General features: G+C 38.1%; 1 protein-coding gene across 3 annotated transcripts in view; it reads left to right on the forward strand.

Annotated features, from left to right (window-relative positions):
- The first annotated feature begins 11,026 nt into the window (after positions 1-11,026).
- Positions 11,027-24,924, forward strand: part of SLC13A1 (solute carrier family 13 member 1) — a 119,975-nt gene continuing 106,077 nt past the window's right edge. For all 3 annotated transcript variants that reach the window (XR_009403761.1, XM_059396488.1, XM_059396489.1), the window contains exon 1: positions 11,027-11,125. Coding sequence is in view for 2 of the 3 variants with exons in the window: in XM_059396488.1 (XP_059252471.1) it covers positions 11,027-11,125 (99 nt within the window). In the remaining variant the exon portion in view is untranslated. The remainder of the gene's footprint in view (positions 11,126-24,924) is intronic.

Here is a 24,924-nt window from a genome sequence, read left to right on the forward strand (position 1 = left end):
GGAATGTCAACAGAGAAGTAATAAGGCAATCATGAAAGATGGTAGGAGACTATAGCAAAGGTCTTGAAGGAGTTGGAAAATGGAAGGAACTTTAAAACTTGCAGTAATAATCTGGATACAATACATATTTATAGAATCTATCTACTTAGTAAACAACTGGAGTGCTTCTCCCAGTGTAAAAGAGTTGACCTATCAGCCATCATAATAATACATTAACTAAACTAACAGAAATAGGTGGCAAGGTTAAGATGACAAGAGTTACTGTGAGGCTGGCAGACTAAGGGAGTATCACAGTAAGAGATGAAAATCAAGTAATAGCAGAGAATTGCCTTGAATGTTTTAGATATGGAGAGAGTCTTGAGGTTGAGAGTGATTAAATTGGCCACTGACAGACAAATTTTATACATGGCCAACTCTTAGAATAATGCTCTAAGTTGAATAAAAATCAGATACAGAGAATATGGGTTTTGGATAGAGGATACCCTTTCCCCTCTGGCAACCACCAGTTTATTCTCCATATTGATGAGCCTGTTTCTATTCCTTGTTTGTTTATTCATTTGTTTTGTTTTGTTTTTTTTAGATTCTACATGTAAGTGAAATAACATGGTATTTGTCTTTTTCTGACTTATTTCACTTACCATAGTACCCTCCAGATTCCTCCATGTTGTTGCAAATGGTAAGATCTCATTCTTTTTTCATGGTTGAGTAATAGTCCATTGTAAATATATGTATATGTATATATGGTATATATATATGTATGTGTGTATATATATATATACACACATACCACACCTTCCTTATTCACTCATCTGTCAATGAAAATTTAGATTGCTGCCATATGTTGATTATTGTAAATAATGCTATAATAAACATGGGGTACATACTATCTTTTCAAATTAGTGTTCACACTTTCTTTGGGTAAATAACAAGTAGTAGAATTACTGGATTATATAGTATTTCTATTTTTAACTTTTTGAGGTACCTGCTCGGGTCTTTATAATTTCAGGTGATGCCTCCTTCCCCTGAGGGGAAGGTCTGAGATCCATTCACTCTCTTAACCTCGGTCCTTCCCATTCCTGACCCTCTCCTTCTCTAGGGGCCTCTGCCAAGATCCCCAGGTGGCTGATGGTGAGCCTGGGAGATAACATCCTGATAAGAGAAAAGAGAGGAAGGAGCAGCCAAGAGGAAAAATGCTAGTGGTTTCTAAAACTGCTTATTTTGTACTAATTCCACATAGGATCTCCTGGAGTTTATAGAATCATATACATTCACACATATTTAATACTGATAACATTTCTTTTCTAGAAAATATGAACATTTCTAATATTTGAGTAATTAGATGGATAGTCCTTCTTTCTTTGAAGAAAACCATGATATAATAAGAATAATTACTAATACTTCTTATCCAGACAAAAGCATATTTCAAAGTATAGAGGAAGAACTGTTTAGTGAAGCTGAGAGTAATTTATGCCTTAGAAAAAATGGTTTATGTCCTTTTTGGCATTTATGCTAGCCACGGAGTAGAGGGTAGACATAATGAGATGTGTAACAGAAACTTCTGGAAAGGTAGATTTCAAAATACTTTAAAGAACTGTGGATTTGTGCTTAAAGATAGGAGACAGGACAATACCATCCTGATGGTCAACAAGGCAAAAGACATTGCTATTAAGTGTACACCAGTTAGTGAGATGTCAGTCTTGGGCGAGGTTCTAGAATGGACTGTGTCCATTACTAGAAGTACATGTCTACTAAAAGAAGACAGTTCAGTTGACCTGATTAAATGAGTATCCAAGAGCTGCTTTCTAATGCAAGAATGTCAACTTAGTATCTGGAGAAAGTAATCTGTTGAATATACTATCGATAATTTTAGATAAAAATATGGAGGGTACTGTCATTAAATATGCATATAGCATGTATGTGATGAATGACAGAAATCATGGCAAATCAAAACGTGTAAAAAATCTAACAAGATAGAAATTCATAGGGAAAATTTTCCATGTTTTTTAGTGTGACAACATAGGGGTTCCTAAACTATAGCTCATTGAAAAGTATTTTGAACATTCATTGGATAGTAAGCTCAACATGTTTCAGCAATGAAATAGGGCAATGCAAAACAAACTCTGCAGGGCAGCTTGCATTTCTGTAAGAACCACATGAGAACTGCTCCTCTCTGCCCAACAGCGTCTGCAGTAGAGCTGCAGGTAATAGAGTTCAGTACCTCTGTCGGTCAGGGAGATAGAAAAAACTAGTCCATGTTTTAATCTGAGATGAGTGCCTAGGATAGTGGAAAGACTTAAAGTTTGAGACCTGAGGAACAGTAGAAGCAAATGGACAAAGGAAGACTTCAGAAATATAAAGGCTGTCATTTGCAAGAGTAGCAGATTTCCACCTCCCCAACTCCAGCCCAACAATCCCAAAAAGCAAATTTAAAAAGTAGATGAAAGGTACAGGAAGACAGATTTTGGCTTAATCTCAGGGAAATCTCAGGGGGAAAAAATCCAACAGAGAAGTGAGGGGTTATTTAAATCTGGAATGAGCGATGACTCATCTGGATGAGCGATGGTTAGAGCCCCTCAAGAAGGGGTTAGGGGTGCCTGGCTGGCTCAGTCAGAAGAGCTTGTGACTCTTGCTCTCAGGGTTGTGAGTTTGAGCCCCACGTTGGACATAGAGATTACATACATACATACGTAAATTGGGAAAAAAAGAGAAAGGGCTAAAAAACCAAACAAATAGTGTTTTCAGCACTAATGTATCACAGGGGCCTAAACAACTTTCCCAAACCAGAGATACTGTGAGGAAAACCACATTAGGTCAAGACTCCTGCTGTAAGAATTTCTAATTAGTTATTTTAGGGATTTTGAACATGAAGATTGTTGTGAAAGATAACAGAGCCTTAGAATCAGTTCCCCTCCCACAGCTCGTGTCTTATGCTCTAAGCCATGAGAAGTTCTTGGTCACGTGCATGGCATCTTCCCCATTTGATGGTTAGCTCTCTTGTGGAGGTACCGTATCTTATTCGCATCAATGCCTCACTTAGAAGGATCCATTTTATTAGCCTCATTTCTTTTAAAATCTTCCAGAATTTAAACTACTCACCACTGCCATTTTATATCATGTTTATCCAGGCCAAAAGTATAAATTAAGCTGTGTCCTCATGGTCTGTAAATTAATATAGTTTAACTGCACAATCATATAAATCAAGAAGAAAATACTGTTCTGAAAATGTACCCCTGTGAATCAGTAGTTGAAGAAAACGGATGAAAATGTAAGCATAAATAACTTGTCAGAATAAATGTTGGTATGTTTTTTCATAAGGTCTTAAGTTGTCACAAGGCACACATTAACTTCTTATAAACAATGAATTTCCTCTATAAGTCACCATTTTGAACCAAAAGCTGCCAAACCCAAATAATAAAAGCCATGTGGTGAAGAACAGAGCATGCTGTAGCTATGCCAACAGAAAATTACTGCAAGAGGGCAGTCTGGCTAACTTCCTATGTTCATGTTAATGACATATTGTGAAATATTCTACACTTAGGTACAAAATAACTTCCAAGGAAGATGGGTCAGCTTGACAGTAAGCTGGATTATGTCAATGCCACTTACTACACTTAAAATGAATCACTGTTAGGAACTATATGAACCCTTTCTCTCTTCACTGTCATCAAGGACAGGAGATGTTCCAAGCTCAAATGGGCAATATTTTTGGTGGTGAAATGGCAGGAGAAATACCAATGTTTTTTCTGAGAGAGAAAAAACAGACATAATGGCTATAAGCCATAGTGAATCCATAGCAGAACTGAGATTACGAGGGCAAAATTTTTACCTCCCTGGTTTCTTTAAAGTGATCTTGGTGACAATGCCCCAAAGCAGTTTCTCTGACTGCCTGCTTTGAACCATATGAAATCCTGACTTTAGAAAAGGACTGAACCCTGGGATCAGCTGGGATCATGTGGTCTGTTTCTGTGGCTCCTCAGCTTCCATTGCTGGGATTCCTATAATCAATCAAAAGCAATCATCTCTTTAACTAGAACTCCTTAAACTCTGGTCCGCTCTTCCATCCAGACCCTAGTAATACCTGCTGCCTCCAGGAGTCCTGGGTTCACGTCTGAATACCCTATGGGTCATCACGAGGATGACAACACTGTCTCATATGCAGATGGCTGGAACATGACTGTTAACGTAAGGTGGTTGGGCAGGGGAGCGAGAGATGGGCAGGGAGCAGAAGTAAACAGAGTTCTAGACAATTCACCTTTCTTTTCTAATGGTACGCCAAGTATTCCAGAATGTCCTTTCTCCTCTTCGTATCTTCTCCACATTTCCTCTTCCTCCCTCTACTCTCAAATGTGTCTCTTTCATCTCCCAGAGAGCCCAAGATAAAGATACGGTCAGCCTCCGCCAAAAGGAAACATTCCTCCCACCCCAGTCGAGGGGTGACCAGTTGTGTCTGGGCTGTAGGTCCCCTTTTGGAATGTGCTTTGCTTCTCAGTTTGTGGGAGTTCAGGTCCTCCCCTCATATGACACAGTTCAATCTTCCCTGTTCAGTCAGCCGTTTACTTCAGGGCATTGGAGGAATGATTACTGAAGTTGTGGTTAATAATCAGTGGACGAATTTAGGTGTTTAGGAATTGTGGAGGAACATAGAATCTCCAGAGAAGATTTTCCTTCCCTCATAATCACTTAATCCTTTATATAAGGAAACAAAATTTAAACCTGATACAGTTCATTGGTGTGGGCCTGGAAATTTTACTATGTACATCATCTGTATGTTTCACTTTCATCAAGAGAACTCATCTTAAAGAATGGAAAAGTGGGCCAGAGGAAATAAAAAATATTGAAAATTACTGAGGAAACTTACCACTAGTGCTAGTTAGGAGGGAAAAAAATTATTTGAGTTTTCATAGTGTCTAACAAGATTTGGGGGCATAGCTCCCATTCAGCACTCAGAGAGTAAACCCTTCACAGTGCAATGTCTAGAAGTTATGGAATTTATAACGTAACCAGAATATATAAATGGAGATGCAGCATGAATGAGTGTCAGAATTAGGGACTTGTCGAAGCTTAGAAACAAATGAATGTGTGGAGAAAAATCTGACCTCTAGTGTTTGACCCGGTGGTCTCAACAATAGTAATTGACTAAAATGCCATGCCCTTTCGACTCAAAAAATTCAAAAATAAAAATAAAAATAGGAACACACAGTAAAAAGCATTCCAACTTTTTATCCTAGTCAAAGTATATACTGAATATACACACTTTCTTATGTGAATATTTATGGGCACATTTGCAATGGAGCAAATATTCCCCCATTAAACAAGCCACATCTCTCTGCAAACCTAATACTCTATTGAAGAACAGCTCTTATTTTTTTTCAAATTTAAATTCTTTTAGCCAATACATAGTACATCATCAGTTCTGGATGTAGTGTTCAGTAGTTCATCAGTTCACCCAGTGCTCCTCTTATCAACCATACTCTGTATGAGCAATGAGGCTAATTGGTTCCCATTTATATGTATTTGTAGACAAGTTTAGAGAAAGGTCTTTATGTAGGGTTTTTTTTGGTTTTTTGGTTTTTTTTTAGAACTGAATATATGTACTTAGAAAATACAGGAGAAATATGTGGCCTCTGCTATAAAGCAAACTGAACCACGGATCTTGAATTGGAGAACAGAAGTGCCTATTTCTGACTTTTGTGATTCATCAGGTTGACTCCTTAATTTGGCCTTCTTACTCTATCAGTTAGAGTTATTTTTCACAGAATGTTCACTTGTCCCTAGCACCTTGTTAGGGACATAAAAGGGAGTAAATAATGTCCCCTATAGTCAGAGAGTTTGTAGTCTTACTGAAGATTTAAGATCGACGTGTATTATTAAGATTGTAATTAGTGTAAGTCAGTTTACTCCAGTCTGACTGTATCTTACAAATACCAAGTCAATGATTCTTAAATATTAGTATATATGAAAACTATATAGGGAGCCAACTAAACATGAAGCCTTTTTTTGACCCAACAAGGCAGGGATTCTGTACCTTCACCCAGCACTCCAGATTAGTTGGATGTATTTGGCCCAGTGAGACTCTTGGGTAGGTGTCTGGAAAGACAGGAATTGTCAGGATGGATCTAAAGAAGGCAGCAGATTTGAGATGAGTCTACAAGTCACACTTCAAGGATGGGTGGGATTTAAATATAGAGAAAGGAAGCATATTCTTGGAAGAGGGAAAGGCCGGAAGAAAAGTACACATTTGGGAGCAAACATGGCATAAGAAAGAGATATCCAGAAAATAAGGCTGAGAGAAGCATGTGGAGAGCCACATAAAAGCTGGTTTACACTCCCCTCATGTTGATTGTTTACGCAATTGACTTAACCTGGACAGTCTAACTTCTTTATGAAGGTACTCAGAGTACGTACAGAAGGAATCTTTCTTTTTCTTTATGCTTAGACCCAAATTTCACATTATGTTCAATCATAAGGCTCAAGGAACATAAAAAAGCAAACCCTAGAGCTTCAATTTCTAAGCCAACCAATTCATGTGTGTATATAAAAATTCTAGATTTGATGATTTAGTGTTTAGAGTCATATTCATAGTCATTATGGCAGACATATGGCATAGTACAAAATAAAAAAAAAATCATTGCCTTAGGAACCAGAAAGATAACAGATAACTTCAAAAATGAATTAACCCCAATCTTGGTCCAAGAGTTTCCATTTTAGAAGTGGGATAGTTCTATGCTATGTACATCTTCTTCCAAAAGTCTCTTAGGACTTGGTGAGTTCCAAATATTTGTTCATAAATGGTTCCCCTGTAAGTTTAATGGACCAGGTACTTAATTTCCGAGTAAATCAGAGGAAATATTACAGAGCATGCTTTGTACAATACAGCACCACTACCGAGAATGGCTCAGGGTTTTGTAATCCAAGGTTCCAATTTAAAGCAGAAATATGTGGCATAGATTGCCACAGCGAAGAAGTGTCCAGTTAAAATGAGAGGGTTAGGAGACAGGACAGAAAGCAGCCCAACAAGATCAGCAACACATTCTCTACCAAGTTTGAAATAAAGAAAGAACCAGAAAGAACTGGGTTTGCATCATTATTATATCATGTAATACCTGGGACATTTTACTTGGCTTCTTTGAATTTTAGTTTTCAAATCTATTGAAGAGAAGTAATTATAACAATACCTATAATACCAATACCTCGTATTGGGTTTTGAAGTTTAAATGTGGTCGTGGCGTGAACTCCCTGGCACATGGTGAATAACTGTGAATGAGTGACTAATGTTTCTAACACTTTTATATTTATAAAGGACATGTTTTAAGTGAGTTAACCCATGATTGTGCATTGGTGTAATTCATTTTAGGTCAAATATGTCAAACATAGCACAGCTGTGACATATTAAGAGAGATTTATGTTTTTCTGTACCAAGAAGAGGTGCACTCTGACAATTGTAGACCTGGTTAACAATATGCTGTGATTTGAAGGACACCCTAAGATATGTTTCCAAGGGGCCCCAAATCTCCCATTTAGAGTGTCATTCTCTGGTGACCTTGGAGAGGTATGCAGCTCACATCAGCCGTTCATGCTTAGTGTGTAGTAGCCTATCAGGTCTCTGTTCTATGTGACAGAGAAACAGGAGATTGGCTAGACATAAAGGAAAGGGGGCCCATTTTGTAGTAAGGGGCACCCACAGAAGACTGAGCTGGCTAGAGCCTCGGGCCACAATAGAGGGTCCTGCAAGCCTACTCTGGTGAGAGAAGTGCCAGAACAGTGAAAATAGAGCAAAGAAAGGAGGCACCAACAAATGTCAAGAGTTTTCCCTTTAGTCTCTATCTGGTTTGAGTGCCACTGTTCCCTCATTTCTGTTAAATGTCACACAAATGCCTTTTCATTTAGGGTGTCATCTCATAAAGTAAAATCCTCTAAGATAAGAAAGTGAGACTCAAATGGTCTCACCAGGCAGCCTAACGAAATTTAAGAACAGAAGTAATTTCTTTAAAAAAAAAAAAAATCATGCAATGAACTGTACAGGGTGTTGAAAGAAAGAACTACTGAAACAGTTTTGAGTAAATCTGTTTATTTAATGTGTGTGTGTGTGTGTGTGTTTTCAGAAAATATTTATTTATTTATTTAAGAGGGAAGGGGCAGAGGGAGAGAGAGAAACTTCAAGCAGACTCCGAGCTGAGTGTGGAGACCAATGCAAGGTTTCATCCCACCACCCTGAGATCATGACCTGAGCCAAAACCAACAGTCTGGCACTTAACTGACCAGGCCACCCAGGTTGTGCACTTACACCCTCATTAGCAAAGTATGAGAGTTCCTGTTGTACCATACCCTCAGCAATATTTCCTTGACAGATTTATTCTTTTTCATTTTAGGCTTTCTGGTGGAGGTGTTGTGGTATCTCTTTGAAGTTTTATATTCCTGAGAAGTAATTACATTCTACACACTTCCATGTGCTTATTGGCCGGCTTAAGATCCTCTTTTGGGAGAGGTCTGTTAAAGGCATTTCCCCACTTCTTTAATCTCATACTCTGTCTTTTTAAGATTGACTTGTAGATATCCCGTAAATATTTGTGACACAGGTCCTTTGTTGGACACATACCTTGTAAATATTGCCTCCTACTCTGTGATGTGTTTTTCATTCTTTAAATGAAGTCATCTGATGGACAGAAATTCTTGATTTAATTGAAGTCCAATGTACCACTGGTTTATATTTTTAGTTAGTGCCCATTGGGTCAAATTTCAGAAATTTTTACCAAAGTTATGAAGATCTTCTTGTACATTTTCATCTCGAAGCCTTAGTGTTTTTGCTTTCATAATTTCCCATCTCAGATTAAAGTTTATGTATAATATGATGTAGGAGGTTATTGCTTCTCTCCCCCCACATTGATATCCCATTACTGCAGTACCGTTTTTTGAGAGGATCATCATTTCTTGCCTGAATTACATGGGCACCTGCATGTGTAGGTCAGTTTCTATAGTCTCTCTTCTGTTCCATTGGTTTATTTGTCTTCTTTGGGCCAATACCATAATGCCCCAATTAGTGACTTTTTGTAGTAAGTCTTGAAATCTGGTAATGGAAGTCCTGATTTTGTTCTTCAAGGTTGTGTGGACCATTCTTGGTCCTTTGCTCTTCCACATACTTTTTAGGAGCACTTTGTCAACTTACACAAACACACACACACACACCCCTGTTGGGATTAACTGGTATTTTGTTGAATCTGTAGATTAAGTTTGGGGAGAAGCATACCTTAATGATATTAAGTTTTCCTGTTTGTAATCACAGTGTATTAATGTGTTTTTTAATACTTTTTATTATTATTGCTCACTATTCAATACTATTATTTGTAATTACCCTCTCTTTTTTTAAAAAAATATTTTATTTATTTGACAGAGAGAGAGAGAAAGAGATCACAAGTATGCAGAGAGACAGGCAGAGAGAGAGGGGGGAAGCAGGCTCCCTGCTGAGCAGAGAGCCCCATGCGGGGCTCGATTCCAGGACCCTGAGATCATGACCTGAGCTGAAGGCAAAGGCTTAACCCACCGAGCCACCCAGGCACCCCTGCCCTCTCTTTTTTTTTTTAACCTAACAAATTCAAGATGTAATGTGCCTTTCTGGTGTGGAGACTTTTCTTTTTGCTTACTCTCCTGATTTTCCTGAGTCACTATCTGTGATATGTCTGTAGAAATTTAGACATTTAGAAGGAAAAGAAAATGCTTTCTCATCTACATTAATAATACAGTGAGTGTTGGTGAAAGAATTATCTTCTTTTATAGGAAAAGAAAGCAGAGTTACATTAGTGTGGAATTAGAAATAAGGTCTAACTGCTAACAATAGATCACATCAAAGTAAGGGTATAAATACCAAGAGAAATTGACTATAAATTATAGAAAGAAATGTGTTCTGTTTATACCTAAGGCTAGGTACTTAGTGGTTGTTTAGTTGAAGTATATTGGGTTATTAATTTATGAAGTAATGAGAAACAAACCAGAGTCTTTAGTGCTGAGCAATATTAAAATACATCGTCCATATCACTGTTAGAATCGTACTCATCTTCACACATGTGCTTACACACAGATACACGCACACCCACACACACATCCACCCCTTAGATGGCCCCAGTGACTCAACTCTGTGCAGATTCCCTGTTGATTATCTAGTCAATATCAACACAATAATATCAACTCAGCCCTGAAAGAGTGGAACAGCAAAGCGCTTATATAAGGCTTTATGATAATTTTTGGTTTTCTATCAAAATAAACTATAGGGTTCAAGAAACACACAGAACTTTGCTTTTAAATAGTAGCTAAACAATTTTCAACTGAATGTGGTACTGAGGAGAAAAATGCTGCTTGACATCAGAAGTAGTATTTATCTTCTGAATGAGTGCAGAGAATTCCTGAATGAGAGAGGTCAGGGGCTCTTCTCTGAGCCAACCTTCATGTAGGTGGTATAGAGGGCTGCCTCAACACATTATGTGAGAAGACCTAGAAGAATCCATCTGTACCAAAACCCTTACCTTTCACACATACATACACTGAAATTCCTACTATTGGAATTGCTATTTCAATTCACACACTGAAAATGCACTTTCTTAGGAAAGGCATTGGAGGCATCCAGTAGAGACTGCCTGAGGCACCACTGAAGTGTAGAGCCCAGAAGTCAGGGGACATCAGAAGGGGCAGAGGGGCCTCACTGTGGGCAAACTCAATGAACCTCACAATTTTCTGCTAGATATGGCCAGTTAATATTCTAGTTAATGTGAACAAATTAAATAGGGAAAGAACAGTTGTATCTTTCAAAAGCTACAGTAGCAATTGGCATGTAATTTCTTGCAAACACTCTTGAGCTTATCTCTCCACAGTAATTGTGACAGTAAAACAATAAAAATCAAGATTTAATTTTAACTCATGTTGATCAGTCTGGGTCAGTAAATGATGATGATGGGCTGGAGAAATATTAATCCACATTGGTTATTTAACATCTGCCTTATTTTGAAGAGAGTACTTTCAAAGTCTCCTACTCAGGATGATGAAAGTCCTTAGTTATATTTTAGTTTATCGCCGGCTTCTCCTTGTAGTTTTCACGGTCTTGGTTTTACTGCCATTGCCAATCATCGTTCGCACCAAGGTAAGTCAACCTGGAGAATAGGCTGGTGGGTTTCCTGATTTATTTAGTTGTTCTTTATTGTTTCTATGTAATTGCCTTGTTCAGAGGTATGTGTGGGGGGTGTCACTTTGAGTTGGAAATCAGGATGGTCATACATTGTGTTTTGTCCTTTTTTCTCCTTTTTAGTGGTTAATGTTGGTTGATTCTCAATATGACTAACTAGAATAATTAAATAATGTATTCAGTCAGAATTGTTCTCTGTCTGGCAACTAGATGAGAGGAAGACCAAAGAAGTACAACCCTTGAGATCTTGTAATTCTGGTTAATCAGTGTCCAAGGAGGATACTGGGTTAGCACAATCCCTTCTCCCAAGCGCATGCAGTAATATGTTACTGGGGGAAGAGCTACAAAAACAATCGGGAGACCCAGCGTCTAGCACAGACTAATTTAGACTAATTTACTTGTCAGCTCCATGGCTTGGTGTGGGCCACCAAGCCTCCTAGAAATATATTTTCCTTATGGGATGAGAAAACATTGAAAGCATGAAGTAATTTTCCTTGGTTAATCAGGAAATTTTAAAAATTATTGCACCGTGTTCTGATCATTTGAGATTTTATTTCATTTTGATATACAGATAAGCATTTTTCTGTTTGCTTTTAAGTGTAGTCAGTTTACTAAGTCCAGAACATGAAACCCAGGACATTTTTAATCCCATGCTAAAATGATTTGAATCAGGAAACATTTAATGAGCACCTTCTTTATGTCAGGCCTGATGTTGGTAAGAGGACCACTAGAGTTAGGCTTTCTGCTTTAGGTTTCAGGTATTCCACTTATAAGCTGAGTGAGTTGGGCAAATTAGTGAACTTCTCTATGGTTCTATTTTCTCATGCGTAAGATTGGGATACTAACAGACTTGCTGTGAGAATTAAATGCATAAGCACTCATCAAACACTCTCTTGGAGCAGTGGCTGGCACACAGAAAGTAGGGCCGCAAGAGTCTCCCTAAATGTGTTGACCCACACCTGGTGCAATTCCCACCACCCCATGATGCCTTTCTGATGCTCTTCTCTAGCAAGTATTAAAGCAAGGTTTTACCAGTCTGAGTTAAAATAGAATCACAGTAATTATGATATGCTGGATCCTCAAAAGTCTGCCCTCAAAAGTCTGCCACTACTCTTGGAACCTCTGACAGAAATTTATGCGAGCTAATGAATAGTCCTTTTTGATTCTACCAAGGTCTCCTCTACCTGCAATGCTGGAGAAGGGACAGGCTTCTGCTGCCCCAGGCCATGGGTTGTCTGCTGCTGAGGCCAACCATCCTGACTGGGGCTGTCCTCACACTGATGTTTCACAATTCCCTGTTGAGGAAAGAAAGGACTCCCCATCCTTTTTGTTGTCAAAGATTGTTCTGAACCCTCAAAGCCTTAAAGAATTTCTAGTGAAAACAATAGGCACAGTCCATTGTTTGGGTTTGGTTGGTGTTGTTTTTCAAACTTTGTGTGATTCATCTTTTCCTCTCCTCCTTTCCCTCCCCCTCCAGCTACTTCTGAAGACTCCTACTGAGTCTCTGGTGGCCACTAGATGACAAATTTGAGTCACAGACACAGGGCTCTAATCTGAACGCTCAACCCAAAACCCCTTCAGAGACTTGTTACTGCACGACGGCCTTCTCTTTCAACCCCCTGTTCCTGTGGGTTCCCTAGACCTGGCTGATTTCTACCATTCTACTATGAGTACATCCTAATTCTTACCTGGAACTCTGCTATATTTTAATATTTCTGGGTTAGTTTCAGCGTAAGTTCTTATTTATAGCAGAGAAAATCAGAAATTAAACTGGTCAGTACAAACCTAGGCTCTAACTGCATATCATCTGTGCTGCTCCTTTGATGCACACTTTAATGTCACTTGCATGACACTTTGATTATGTTCCATAATTTTCAGAGAAAGTTAATATAAATTCTTTGAAAGGAAGAACAACTAAATAAATAAACAGCAGTGGTTTCAGTGCATGATTCATTAATCACAAAGTATATTCTTGCTAAGAAATGCAGTCATTGATTTTTTTCCCCCCAAGATGGTATGAGAAGAGTACATTAGGTCTGTGGAGAAACCAGGGACCTGGCATCAAGTTGCATTTGATGAACTGTGTTGCTCTTTCCTTTTCCTCTAATCAACTCATTTGTTAAAACTCAATCAATGTTAATCTGAGGGGTTTTTTCCTGGTACAATAACATGATTTCATTTTTGGCTACTTCAAATGCATATTTAATCATTCAATCAACTGCTAAATAAACTCAAAGAATACTATTTTAACTCTTGCTTACAATGAAAGCAATTTTTTTTTTTTTCAAAGAATATGGGCCTTTGAAGGGTATGAACTTGAGGTAGAGTCTACTTTGACATGGTTCCAAATCAATCTATTGTAACTTTCAGGTTACTGAACTGGAGAACTCAATGCTTCTAAACACTCAGTAATAGAACAACTAAAGAATTCAAACAAAACAAAAAATCAATTTTGCTTTATAAAAACACAGTAAGTCTACATGATGTAGAATGAACAATGAATTATTGACTTTTTTTTCCCCATTTTTCTACTGATTTTTGAGTTGTTTCTATATAGACTGGCTTTAACCCTTACTTTAATTCCATCTCAGTTCAGAAATGTGACATCAATGATGAGAAACCCTCGGTGGTTTGCAATGTGATATGCAAAGTGAAGGAGAAGGGATTCCCTTTGCAGAGCAAACCCTCAGTTCTAGGCGTTCTGCCAGCTGCTTTATCCAAATCATCTTACTTAACCTTCAGTATAAACCATTAAGACAATCACACATGTTCCATCATTTGCATTTTACATTTGAGAAAATTGATGCTCAAAGATATATGACCCAACAAAGATCACATAGGTGCTGCAGAAACTGGATTTAAACACAGATTCTGTCAGAACTCCAAATTCATGCTTTTTTCTTCTTTTTTTAAATATATTATTTATTTATTTGACAGACAGAGATCTCAAGTAGGCAGAGAGGCAGGCAGAGAGGGAGAGAGGAGGAAGCAGACTCGCTGCTGAGCAGAGAGCCCCACGTGGGGCTCAGTTCCAGAACCCTGAGATCATGACCCGAGCTGAAGGCAGAGGGTTTAAATGAGCCATCCAGGCACCCTCCAGATTCATGCTTCAACAGCAGTGATGTTTTATTCTTTTCTATATCTGTGTTTTTGAAGATTTACCCTCTATTTTGAAGCAGTATATAAAGTGTAGCTTGATAGTCATTATCAACAACTCAGGTATTTCTCTTTGTGAAAAAACTTTAGACAGGTCAAACCACAGATGAGGTGTATCTTAACCATTTCCTCAGTTGACCTCCTGCTATTCAATGTCTTCAAGGCAGAACACTGCAATAATTCTAACCACTGGGGACAGGCCTGTGAGGACTGAAGTAGCAGTCTTACATGTGATTTGCTGAATGTCCCAGCTATACAAGTAGGTCATGTCAGCTTGTCAAGATATGCTGCCCCTTCCCTTCTCAGCTGTGCCCAGATGTTCACCTAGAGCCACAGCATCAGGTTGGCGTCTTAATATCTTCTAGTTGGAAGAAATTTTAAGGCTGTGTTTTTCAATGTTTTTATGGAAATTTTATAGCAAAGAAAATGTCAAACAGAAGCTCAAATTTAATTTTATGAATTAGGTATAATTATTAGTCCAATTTTTCAGATTAGAAATAGAGACAGAAAAAAGCAAATAGCTTACTAAAATGTGGCTGTATAGATGTTTCCAATCAACATCTGACTCTAGAGCTGTGATTTCAACCACAACTGAATATCTGTGTCTTTATAGCTTCCACAGTATTATAATAAGTATACTCCTAATACATTGGGATAAATGTCACTTTACTAAAGGAATCCTATTTTTATTATTGCTTTACTCTGAAACATTAGAAATGCTGTCTTTTTAACTGTCACATAAACAAAGAGGTATTCTTAGTCTTTCTCCAATTAGTAGTTAGTGATCAATAAAACAAGCCTATGACATAATTCCTACTTATGTAAATATTTACATGTAATTAATAATTATATTGAATTTTCTCATTTCCTTATCTCAGAGAGGAAATTTATTAAATATTCCCGGATAAAAAATTAAACTTGGCCTAGGGCATGTGCCATAGTTCCAGTGATAGCCTCTGTGCAACTTTGTTCTTTTATTACTATTTCTAATATCTTGTTAATTTTTACTTTTCTCATTACTCTGTACTATTTCCTTACTCATTTTTCCAATTCTTGACTTTTCTTTGTATTTATGTTAATAAAACAAAGAGACAAAAAGAAGGCCAGAGTGTTTTTAAGGAGCAATAAGTGGAGAAAATTGAGCAATAATATTTTCTCTGTGTAAGTGTATTTCTTCCAGGTACATCTCACTCTGTCTAGCTTATTTCTAGTTTATCTCTAATTAGAACTCCCCTTTTGTTTTAGATTTTCTTTTATTTATTTATTTATTTGAGAAAGAGAGAGAGAGCACACATGTGAGCATAACTGAGGGGAGAAGGGGAGGAAGAGGGAGAGGGAGAGAAAATCTGAAGCAGACTCTGCCCTGAGAGTAGAGCCCCACACCCAGTCCATCTCATGACCTTGAAATCTTGACCTGAGCCAAAAGTAAGAGTCCCATACTTAACCTGCTTAACTGACTGAGCCACCCAGATGCCTTTTTGAGATAAGGAGAAGGGAAATAGACACACAGATATTGAGCAGCATGCCCTAGTTGATTGGTTGCAAAACCAAAACCAGATTTCAGTTATCTCTCAGATACTTCAGGGTTTCTCTGCACAGTATTTTGCACCAAGAAAGACTTAAAGAGCAAAGAGATTGGGAGAGTCAACATAGCAGAGCATAGTGTGCCAGCACAGCACAGGTTAGGGAGGGAGGAACTACAGCATTAAGGACCAGCTGTATTTCTGCAGCTGTCATATTCTACCTAGGCTTCCTTCATAAAATATTCATCTGCTATACCATGAGTTTCAAAGTTATGATAGAAATTATAATAAATAGGAAATGATATGTAATGAGAGACTTGTGGTGCCATAAATATATAGGAGAAATATTGTGCTTATAAAGAAATGCAGCCTTATAAGTGATAAAGAATGTGCTAGGGCGCCTGGGTGGCTCAGTGGGTTAAGCCGCTGCCTTTGGCTCGGGTCATGATCTCAGGGTCCTGGGATCGAGTTCCGCATCGGGCTCTCTACTCAGCAGGGAGCCTGCTTCCTCCTCTCTCTCTCTCTGCCTGCCTCTCTGCCTACTTGTGATCTCTCTCTGTCAAATAGATAGAATCTTAAAAAAAAAAAAAAGAATGTGCTAGAAGAAGGGAGGTGGTATGTTGGGAAGTTTCATAGAGAAAATGAAAATGAAGGGGAAAGAATTTAAAATGACTACAATTAAAAGAATGGGAAAGGGAGGAATTCCAAGAAAACATAATGAACTTTGAAAGGGATAAGTGAGATAAACATATTAATAGAAATAATTGATATTGTTTTAAATGTTGGTTTAAAATATGGTAGAGATTTAAGATAAGGGGGGAAATACTGTAAACTCCAAGAAAGGAAGCATTTTAGTCACAAAAGAGTATCAGAATGATGGAGGGCAAGAAAAAAGAAAAAATAGAAATCATGCTGATAGTAATGTGGTAGATGAACTAAACCAGGAAATCCAAATTTGATATATATTCCTTCACGAGTATTTTATGAGAACTTGCTAAGCCCAAACTATTGTGCTCAATGAACTGTGGGATTCAAACGTAAGTTTAAGTTAACTGTCTGCTGTTAAGTTGGACAGTTTCTGAAAAGTCAATATACACTGTGGCAAACAATCACAAAATAAGGTTGTCTATAAATAAGTGCCAAATGATTTAAACAAATCATTTGTGTCTAGACATGTAATTAAAAGGTAGATAAATCTCTGGGGATTCATCCATCTCCAGCCCCTCCATGCCCCCAATGACACACAATCCCATTGGCCCACCATCTGCCTCTCCTTCTACTTTCTTTGTCTCAGAGAACCTGCTAGCCTTCAACCCATTCCCAGCCTGAAACCTGTGTGTCCATCTCAGATACTGCAAATCATCAGGCTATGTTGCCTCACCTCGTAAATCCACTCCCAGTTCTCCTTCTTTGTATCTGCTTTCCTTAACGCTGTCCCATCTCTCTTTCCCAGGGACCATTTCAGTCTTTTTTCCCTAAAGTCTCCTGCCAGAGCACTATTTTTAAAATGCCAACCTGGTCCTATTGTACCCCTGGGTCAGACTTCTCCAGTGATTCTTTTTTGCCTATAGGGGGATAATATCTATATAAAACATGTATACTCTGATAGATCTTCAAGATTTTGCCATTTATTTTTCCTAAAAGCCCTCCCCCACGCTCCCAGTACCTGTCTCCCACATTCATGGTTTCCACATTAGCGATATTTCATCATTTGCAGTCCCTGGCTTACTATTGACTATTCATGGCTATTCTTGCCTCTCGGTCTTGGCACATGCCATACCCTTGTCCTGGAATGCTCTCTCTTCTTGCTCTGCCCTTCTTGAGAAAGGCAGTTCCGGCAGTGACACAAACTGAGGATCCTCCTCAATGCCCTCATTGCATCATGGATACCTCAGCCTGCATTATAGTGTGTATTCCATTTTGCTTTCATCATTCCCCACTCCGGACACAAAAGCCTTAAGAACATACTGCCAGTCACACAGGAGATAGTTGATAACTATGCTGAATGAATGAATGATGATTTCCCATGGCAGAAGGAAGGGGGGTAGGGAGCTTAAGCCAGATCTTGGAGGAAAGATAGGATGTGGGAGAAAGAAGATGATGAAAGGAAAGAACTTCAGATAGAGTGACAAGTGTGGCAAAGGGACAGAACAGAAACACTGGTGTAAGAGGAGAGTGTCTCTTTTTTTCCTTCCATGGTACATTTTTATACCTAGCTTGATAACAACAAGGATGTGAATATCCACTATTAGTTTTATAGCAACCATTAGAAATACTAAGTATCATCCCCATCTTACAGATGAACAAACAGAGACTTAATGAAAGAGGTTAAGCAATTTGCCCAATCACACAGTCTATACAGGGAGTAAGAGAATTTAAATGCAAGTCCATCTGAGGGGCGCCTGCATGGCACAGTGAGTTAAACCATTGCCTTCGGCTCAGGTCATGGTCTCAGGGTCCTAGGATCAAGCCCCTCATCGGGCTGTCTGCTCAGCGGGGAGCCTGCTTCCCCCACCACCCTTTGCCTGCCCTCTCTGCCTACTTGTGACTCGCTCTCTGTCAAATAAAAAAATTTTTTTAAATCTTAAAAAAAAAAATGCAAGTCCATCTGACTCCAAATCCCATTGAGGACACAGCTTCTTTAATGGTATTTGTATCAGATCCTTAAAAGCTTGCTCACAGTTTGCCTTACTCCATTGTTTCTGGGTTTTTGGTTACAAAAGCATAAGTTGAGGTGAAGCCTCCATCTGCTTGGTTGCAGAGTAGCTGTGACCCATGGTGGACAGATAGTAGGAGCAAGCCAGACTTCGGTTGTCTAAGCTGCTGAGATTTTGAGGACTTTTAGCCACAGCGTAGCCTCAGCTGCCCCGATTTCTCTCGCATATTCGGAAAAACTCCTTCAGTGATGCTGTCATGCTACCCCTGGCCTATTTCCCCATCTGGAAGGTGAACAAGACTCTTATCAAGAGTTTTAAATGTTACCTGTGGATTGGCTGCCCCAGATTCACCTGAGCTACTTGATTAAAATCCCCAGCTCTGGAGGTGAAGCCCAAGATCGTGCACACTGAACAGACTCTTCATGATTCTGAAGCAGATAATCCACAGACTGCATTTTGATCACCCTCTAATGTTCTCAGGTTAGAGAACTAGGTGAACTCTGGGGTCATTTCTAGTTCCGCTGTGTGCACAGGGGGTAAAGCACTGTGTGCTAATTAATTGCAGAGATTAAATGGAAAGAAGAAGTTAAATGTTCTCAGGTAATTGGCATAGTGGCTCCACCAGTTGCCTTTCCCTGCTATCCATTTGGGCTAAAAACTAATGAGAAATACTAGTTATTTTTCCTTGACTTTGTAAGTTGAGCTCCTCCTTACTCTTTCTCTTCTGAAAGGAGAATATTTCTAATCATTTTAAGCCTTGCAATTAATATGGGTTGAGTCTTGAGAAATCACTGCAGCAGAAGGGGTAGGTTTATCACAAACTCTGCAAAGCCCTTTACAGGCTCTGTCAAATAATAATAGTGTTTTTCTTGTAGCACCCAAATTTAAAATGCATGATTTTTCTCCTTTCTTAATTGCTCTGCGTTCTCTTTAGAAAATCAATTGCAGTGAGTGAGGTCTGTGATTGGTCTTGCTTTTCTCAAGCTGCGCTGAGAGATCATACCCACATGCGTACTAATTCATCAGCCAAATTACTCCCTAATATCAGTCAGAGTGTCATTAAAAAATGGAGGGAAGGGGTAAAAAAACTATATTTTACAGCCTAATTTTATTTCAATTCCATCTGGAGGTATAATTTAAAAGAGAACCAAGGTGATTTTTAAATATAATCAACCATACTTCCCAAGACAATTTGACAGTCGGAATTTGTGGGGGAGAAGCTATTATCCAAATTGCCTAGTCATAGCTTCATTTGCCTTCCTACCTCTGCAGCAAGTACCCTGACTGCACTTGGTTGAGGTGGTTAAGGCAAGATATGACAGTGTTATTGTTAAATGGGGCCTGGGGAAGTATGAAAGTGTCAACTGTGAGGAAGTAATCGATGTAGGAAAAGTTTTAGCTTCAATTCTTGTTTACTGGCAACAGAGATGAGAGCTCCAGGAAAATTGGGGAGACATTCACCCACTGGGGTGAGGGTTTAGATATCCAGTACCAGCAAGTAGGAGAGAAAACAGAAAAGAAAACAAGGCAAAGAAAAGAGGTTCCTATGCTGAAGAATTTTATGTTTAGGATAGCAATTAAGACTTTTATATAGGGATCAAGACATATAAATAGAAACAACTAGGAATAACACTGAAAACGTGTGAGAAGAAAACAGTTATTCAACAAATGTTACTGAGTGCTTACTACGGGCCAGGTGTTGCTTTAAGTGCTGGGAATAGAGCAGTAAATAACAAAATATATGCTTTCTTGGCATTTTTGCTTGGATTGAAGGCCAGCTCTACCCCATACTCGCAATGTGATCATTGATCCCTACTTGACCATAGAATTACAATTCCCACCTCGATGAATGTTGGTGTAGACTAAAAAGGATAAGTCATGTAGAACACCAAGTATTGTATCTGGTGTGTAGTAGGCATTCATAAATGTTATTTTCCCATCCTTTTACATATTTATAAGTCAGAAAAACAGATTTGTCTACTTACTTGTTAGATTTCTTCACCTTTTAAATAAGTTCTTCTATCTATAAGGTTTATGATTAGCAGTATAGATGAAGTTCAAACAATCAGGACACCTCTCCCCTAACCATTCTCCACTTTAAACACAAAGCAAATCTATGTTTCTGTAGACCAGAATGGGTCAGACAAGCAAACAAGGGCAGTGAAGGTGAGAACCTCTGGTTGAAAATTCTCCCACCTCATCCTGGGGACAGTCAGATTCAAAGACCCTAATAAGGGCCAGAGAGTAGTTTTCTTGCTATGAAAAAAGAAAAAGCTACAGACAACTGTCTGTGGTAATATTCATCAAGATAGGCACTTTCCAGCCTCTCCATCAGGACCTGACTCAAGCTGATGGATCCAGCTAGATGATTGGATTTGCACTGTCCTAGTAGGACAGGACCTCAGGCTGCCAAGATAAGACATTCCAGATGGGAAGCTAGGGACTTACTGGAGGCAACTGTAAAGCTTCTAGATGAGGAATAAAGAATACAGAAAGAACAAACACAAAAATAAAACAACTACCACTCAATCTCAACATGCAAGAAAATAATTAAGAAAGACTGAGAATAGTGAAACTATGGAAAGAGCCCACATGTCCATCAACAGATGAATAGATAAGAAAGATGCCGTACACACACACACAAACACACATATCCATACAATTCCATTGCATACAATGGAATACATCTCAGCCATCAAAAAAATGAAATCTTGCTTTTGCAACAACCTGGATGGAACTAGAGGGTATTATGCTAAGTGAAATAAGTCACTCAGAGAAAGACAACTATCATATTTCTCACTCATTTGTGGAATCTAAGAAACAAAACAGAGGATAATAGGGGAAGGGAGGGAAAAACAAAACAAGACAAAATCAGAGAAGGAGACAAACCATAAGAGACTCTTAATCATAGGAAACAAACAGGGTTGCTGCAGGGGAGATGGGTATAGGGATGGTGTAACTGGGTGATGGACATTAAGGAAGACATGTGATTAATGAGCACTGGGTATTATATAAGACTGATGTGGGGTGCCTGGGTGGCTCAGTTGGTTAAGTGTCTGCCTTCTGCTCAGGTCATGATCCCAGAGTCCTGGGATCGAGTTCAGTATCAGACTCCTGGCTGACTGGGGAGTCTGCTTCTGCCTCTGCCTGCCGCTCCCCCTGCTTCTCCTCTCTCTCTGACAAATGAATAAAAACTTAAAAAAACAAAAACTGATGAATCACTGAACTTTACCTCTGAAACTAATAATACACTATATGTTAATTAATTAAATTTAACTCTAAAAAAGAAAGAAAAGTTTAATAATACTAAAAAAGAAAGAAAGACTGAAAATGGAAACAACACAGAGATGAACACAGAGCTTTCACAGAGATGAAAGCACTCCAAATAGAGTAAAAACAATAAGAGAATCAAGGCACGTTTGAGACACTTGAGCTACAGATTGCAGGATTTGTTGAAAAGCTATAATAATTAAAAGAGTTTAATAATTTTGCAAGAAGTTATTTTTAAAAAGGTGACCATGATTGAGGGACAAAATAAAGAGCCCAGAAACACATGTGCCTGCATTTGTAAAAAAACAAAAAACAAAAAAACAAAAAAAAACTGGCATGGGAAATATAGAGCAACAGGAATTGTGGGGAGGAGATGGACCATCCAATTTAAAAAGCCAGGGCATTCTGGTTACACATTGAGGAAAAATAAGGTATCAATTTCCTATACAAATAAATCAAGGCCCTATACTTAAAAATTTTTTAATTTTAAAAAAAAACATGGAAGTATATAATACAGGAAGAATTTTTCATACAAGGTAGTAAAAACAAACAAAAAAAAAACCAAAGAATTTTAAAATAACTGCAGTAAAATCTTTTCAACCAAAAATAGAATAAAGCAAATTGCAGAGATCAGCCAGAGATTAAGAAAAATATTTGTAAATATTTAACTTATAAAGAAATATTAAAAATCTAAAAATAACCACAAATTCATGAAAAAGAGAAGCAAACAAGCAACAGAAAAATGATAAGAGGCTATAAATAAGGTAATTGCAGGAGAGAAACAATTGTGTTCAGTGACCATGAAAAAATACTTCAGTGGTATTCAATTTGATACAAATTGAATTAAGAAGAACTTCTCATACCATCAGATTGTCAAATAAACTAGCCCAATATACTAATGGTTGATAAAATGGAACTTTCTCACATTGTTAGTACTGATATAAACAGATACAACCATCTTGATAGCAACTGGCAATACCCACTACAGTTAGACTCCACCTCTTTCATTCAGAATTTCACTACTACTTTTATACTCTAGCTTAGAAAATCTCTTTCCTCTATCTACATAAAGGTAGGTAAAAAGATGTTAATAGCCTAATAATAATGAAAAATTGAAGGGAAAGAGCCTTCAGTAGAAAAATGGATAAATGAATTGTAATACATTCATAAAGGAAATGCCATGTCCATTTAAAATGAATTAACAATAGGTCTACATATATCAACATGAATGTATTTGACATACATAAGTAAAATGATAGAGTAAAAAATCATTCTTGACATGAGTGAAAAAACAAGTTGAAAAATAATATATGCAGTAAACCTTACTTAATTTTAAAACCAAATGTTGTTTATTAATGGTAGAGATGTAGTGAAAAGAAGGGGCCCATGTACCTCAGTGTTTCTAGCAGCAACGTCTACAGTTGCCAAACTGTGGAAGGAGCCAAGATGCTCTTCAACAGATGAGTGAATGTGGTACACATATACAATGGAATATTACTTAGCCATCACAATGAATGAATACCCAACTTTTGCATCAAATGGATGGGACTGGAAGAAATTATGCCAAGTGAAATAAGTCAAGCAGAGAAAGACAATTATTGTATGGTTTCACTCATATGTGGAACATAAGGACTAGGGCAGAGGACCACAGGGGAAAGGAGGGAAAACTGAATGGGGAAAAAATCATGAGGAAGACAAACCATGAGAGACTCTGGACTCTAGGAACTAAATGAGGGTTACAGAAGGGAGTAGGGTGGAGGGATGGGGTAACCAGGTGATGGATTTTAAGGAAGGCACATATTGCGATGGGTACTGGATGTTATATGCAACTAATGAATCATTGAACACTGTATCAAAAACTAATGATGTACTATATGTTGGCTAAATAAACATAATAAAAATAAGGAAAAAAAGATATACTGCTAGAAGTTTTCTTTTTTTAAAAAAATATTTTATTCATTTATTTGACAGAGAGAGAGAGATCACAAGGAGGCAGAGAGGCAGGCAAAGAAAGAAAGGGAAGCAGGCTCCCCACTGAGCAGAGAGCCAGATGTGGGGCTCAATCCCAGGACCTTAAGATTATGACCTGAGTTGAAGGCAGAGGCTTAACCCACAGAGCCACCCAGGTGCTCCATGCTAGAAGGTTTCTAATACAATATCTATTGTCAGAAAAAGGGATTTCCTATCCATATTGATAACCAGTCTGCACTTGATAGCTTCATCTCTCTGGTGGTATGAGAGAATCTTCATACAATAGAAAAGGTGGAGGTGGCCCTAAATGAGCCAGGGAGGCACAGTGTACACACACAGAGCAGGAAACCCTGCTTAAGGGACATTATACTTCATGCTACATAATGGGATTTACAACATATGTATTCTGCACAATAGCCTCTGTCTGGCTGCATGTGGTTTGTTTTCTGAACTTACCATGTAATTTTTGGAAATTGTAGGGAATATATAAATTTTTGAACAGAAAATTTTATGCTTTTATTTTGAGGTATTTTTATTTGAGGAAGCCCTCTCAACTCCCCACGCCCTTTGTTTCGTGTAGTATTTTGGGAATAAATCATGATTTTTAAAAAAATCTGTTTTATAAAATCAGTCTTGGTCAGAATTTTCAACCTTTTTTCTTTCTATATTTTCCATCACAACAAACAAAAAAGAAGTAGACATTATTGTGTTCCTCTAATTCAGCTCAAGAACTCATGTACTCGTGTGCTTTGCTATTTCTAGAACAAAATTTTATTCAAATTATTGTTATGTTTGCAGAGTTCATTTTAATAAAGATAACAGCGACTTCCACTAGACTTGAGAGGAATTGAAAGAGGGGGAAAACAATTCAACCACAGTCTAACTGACTTGACTGCTGGCCTTTGTTGTTGCTTTATTGTTTGCTCATGGTTGTGATGGCTAGTGGCGGTAATGGGGGAGTGGCTCTACTTTAAGAGTAGGGGGATTGGTGATAAGGTAGATAGAGGGAAGAGAAAAAAAATTAAAGGGATCAACAGGAGACAAAGATGATATAGTTAGAGATAATGGGTTAGTCTCTGGATTTTTACTGACTAAATGAAGGAACTTTTCCCCGACCCCAGAGCCGGTTCTGTGAATCAGATATCCAGGACACACTTTCAGTGGCAGCACACACAACTGT

This window comes from Mustela nigripes, chromosome 4 (genome assembly GCF_022355385.1).
Source record: "Mustela nigripes isolate SB6536 chromosome 4, MUSNIG.SB6536, whole genome shotgun sequence".
Taxonomy (NCBI): Eukaryota; Metazoa; Chordata; class Mammalia; order Carnivora; family Mustelidae; genus Mustela; species Mustela nigripes.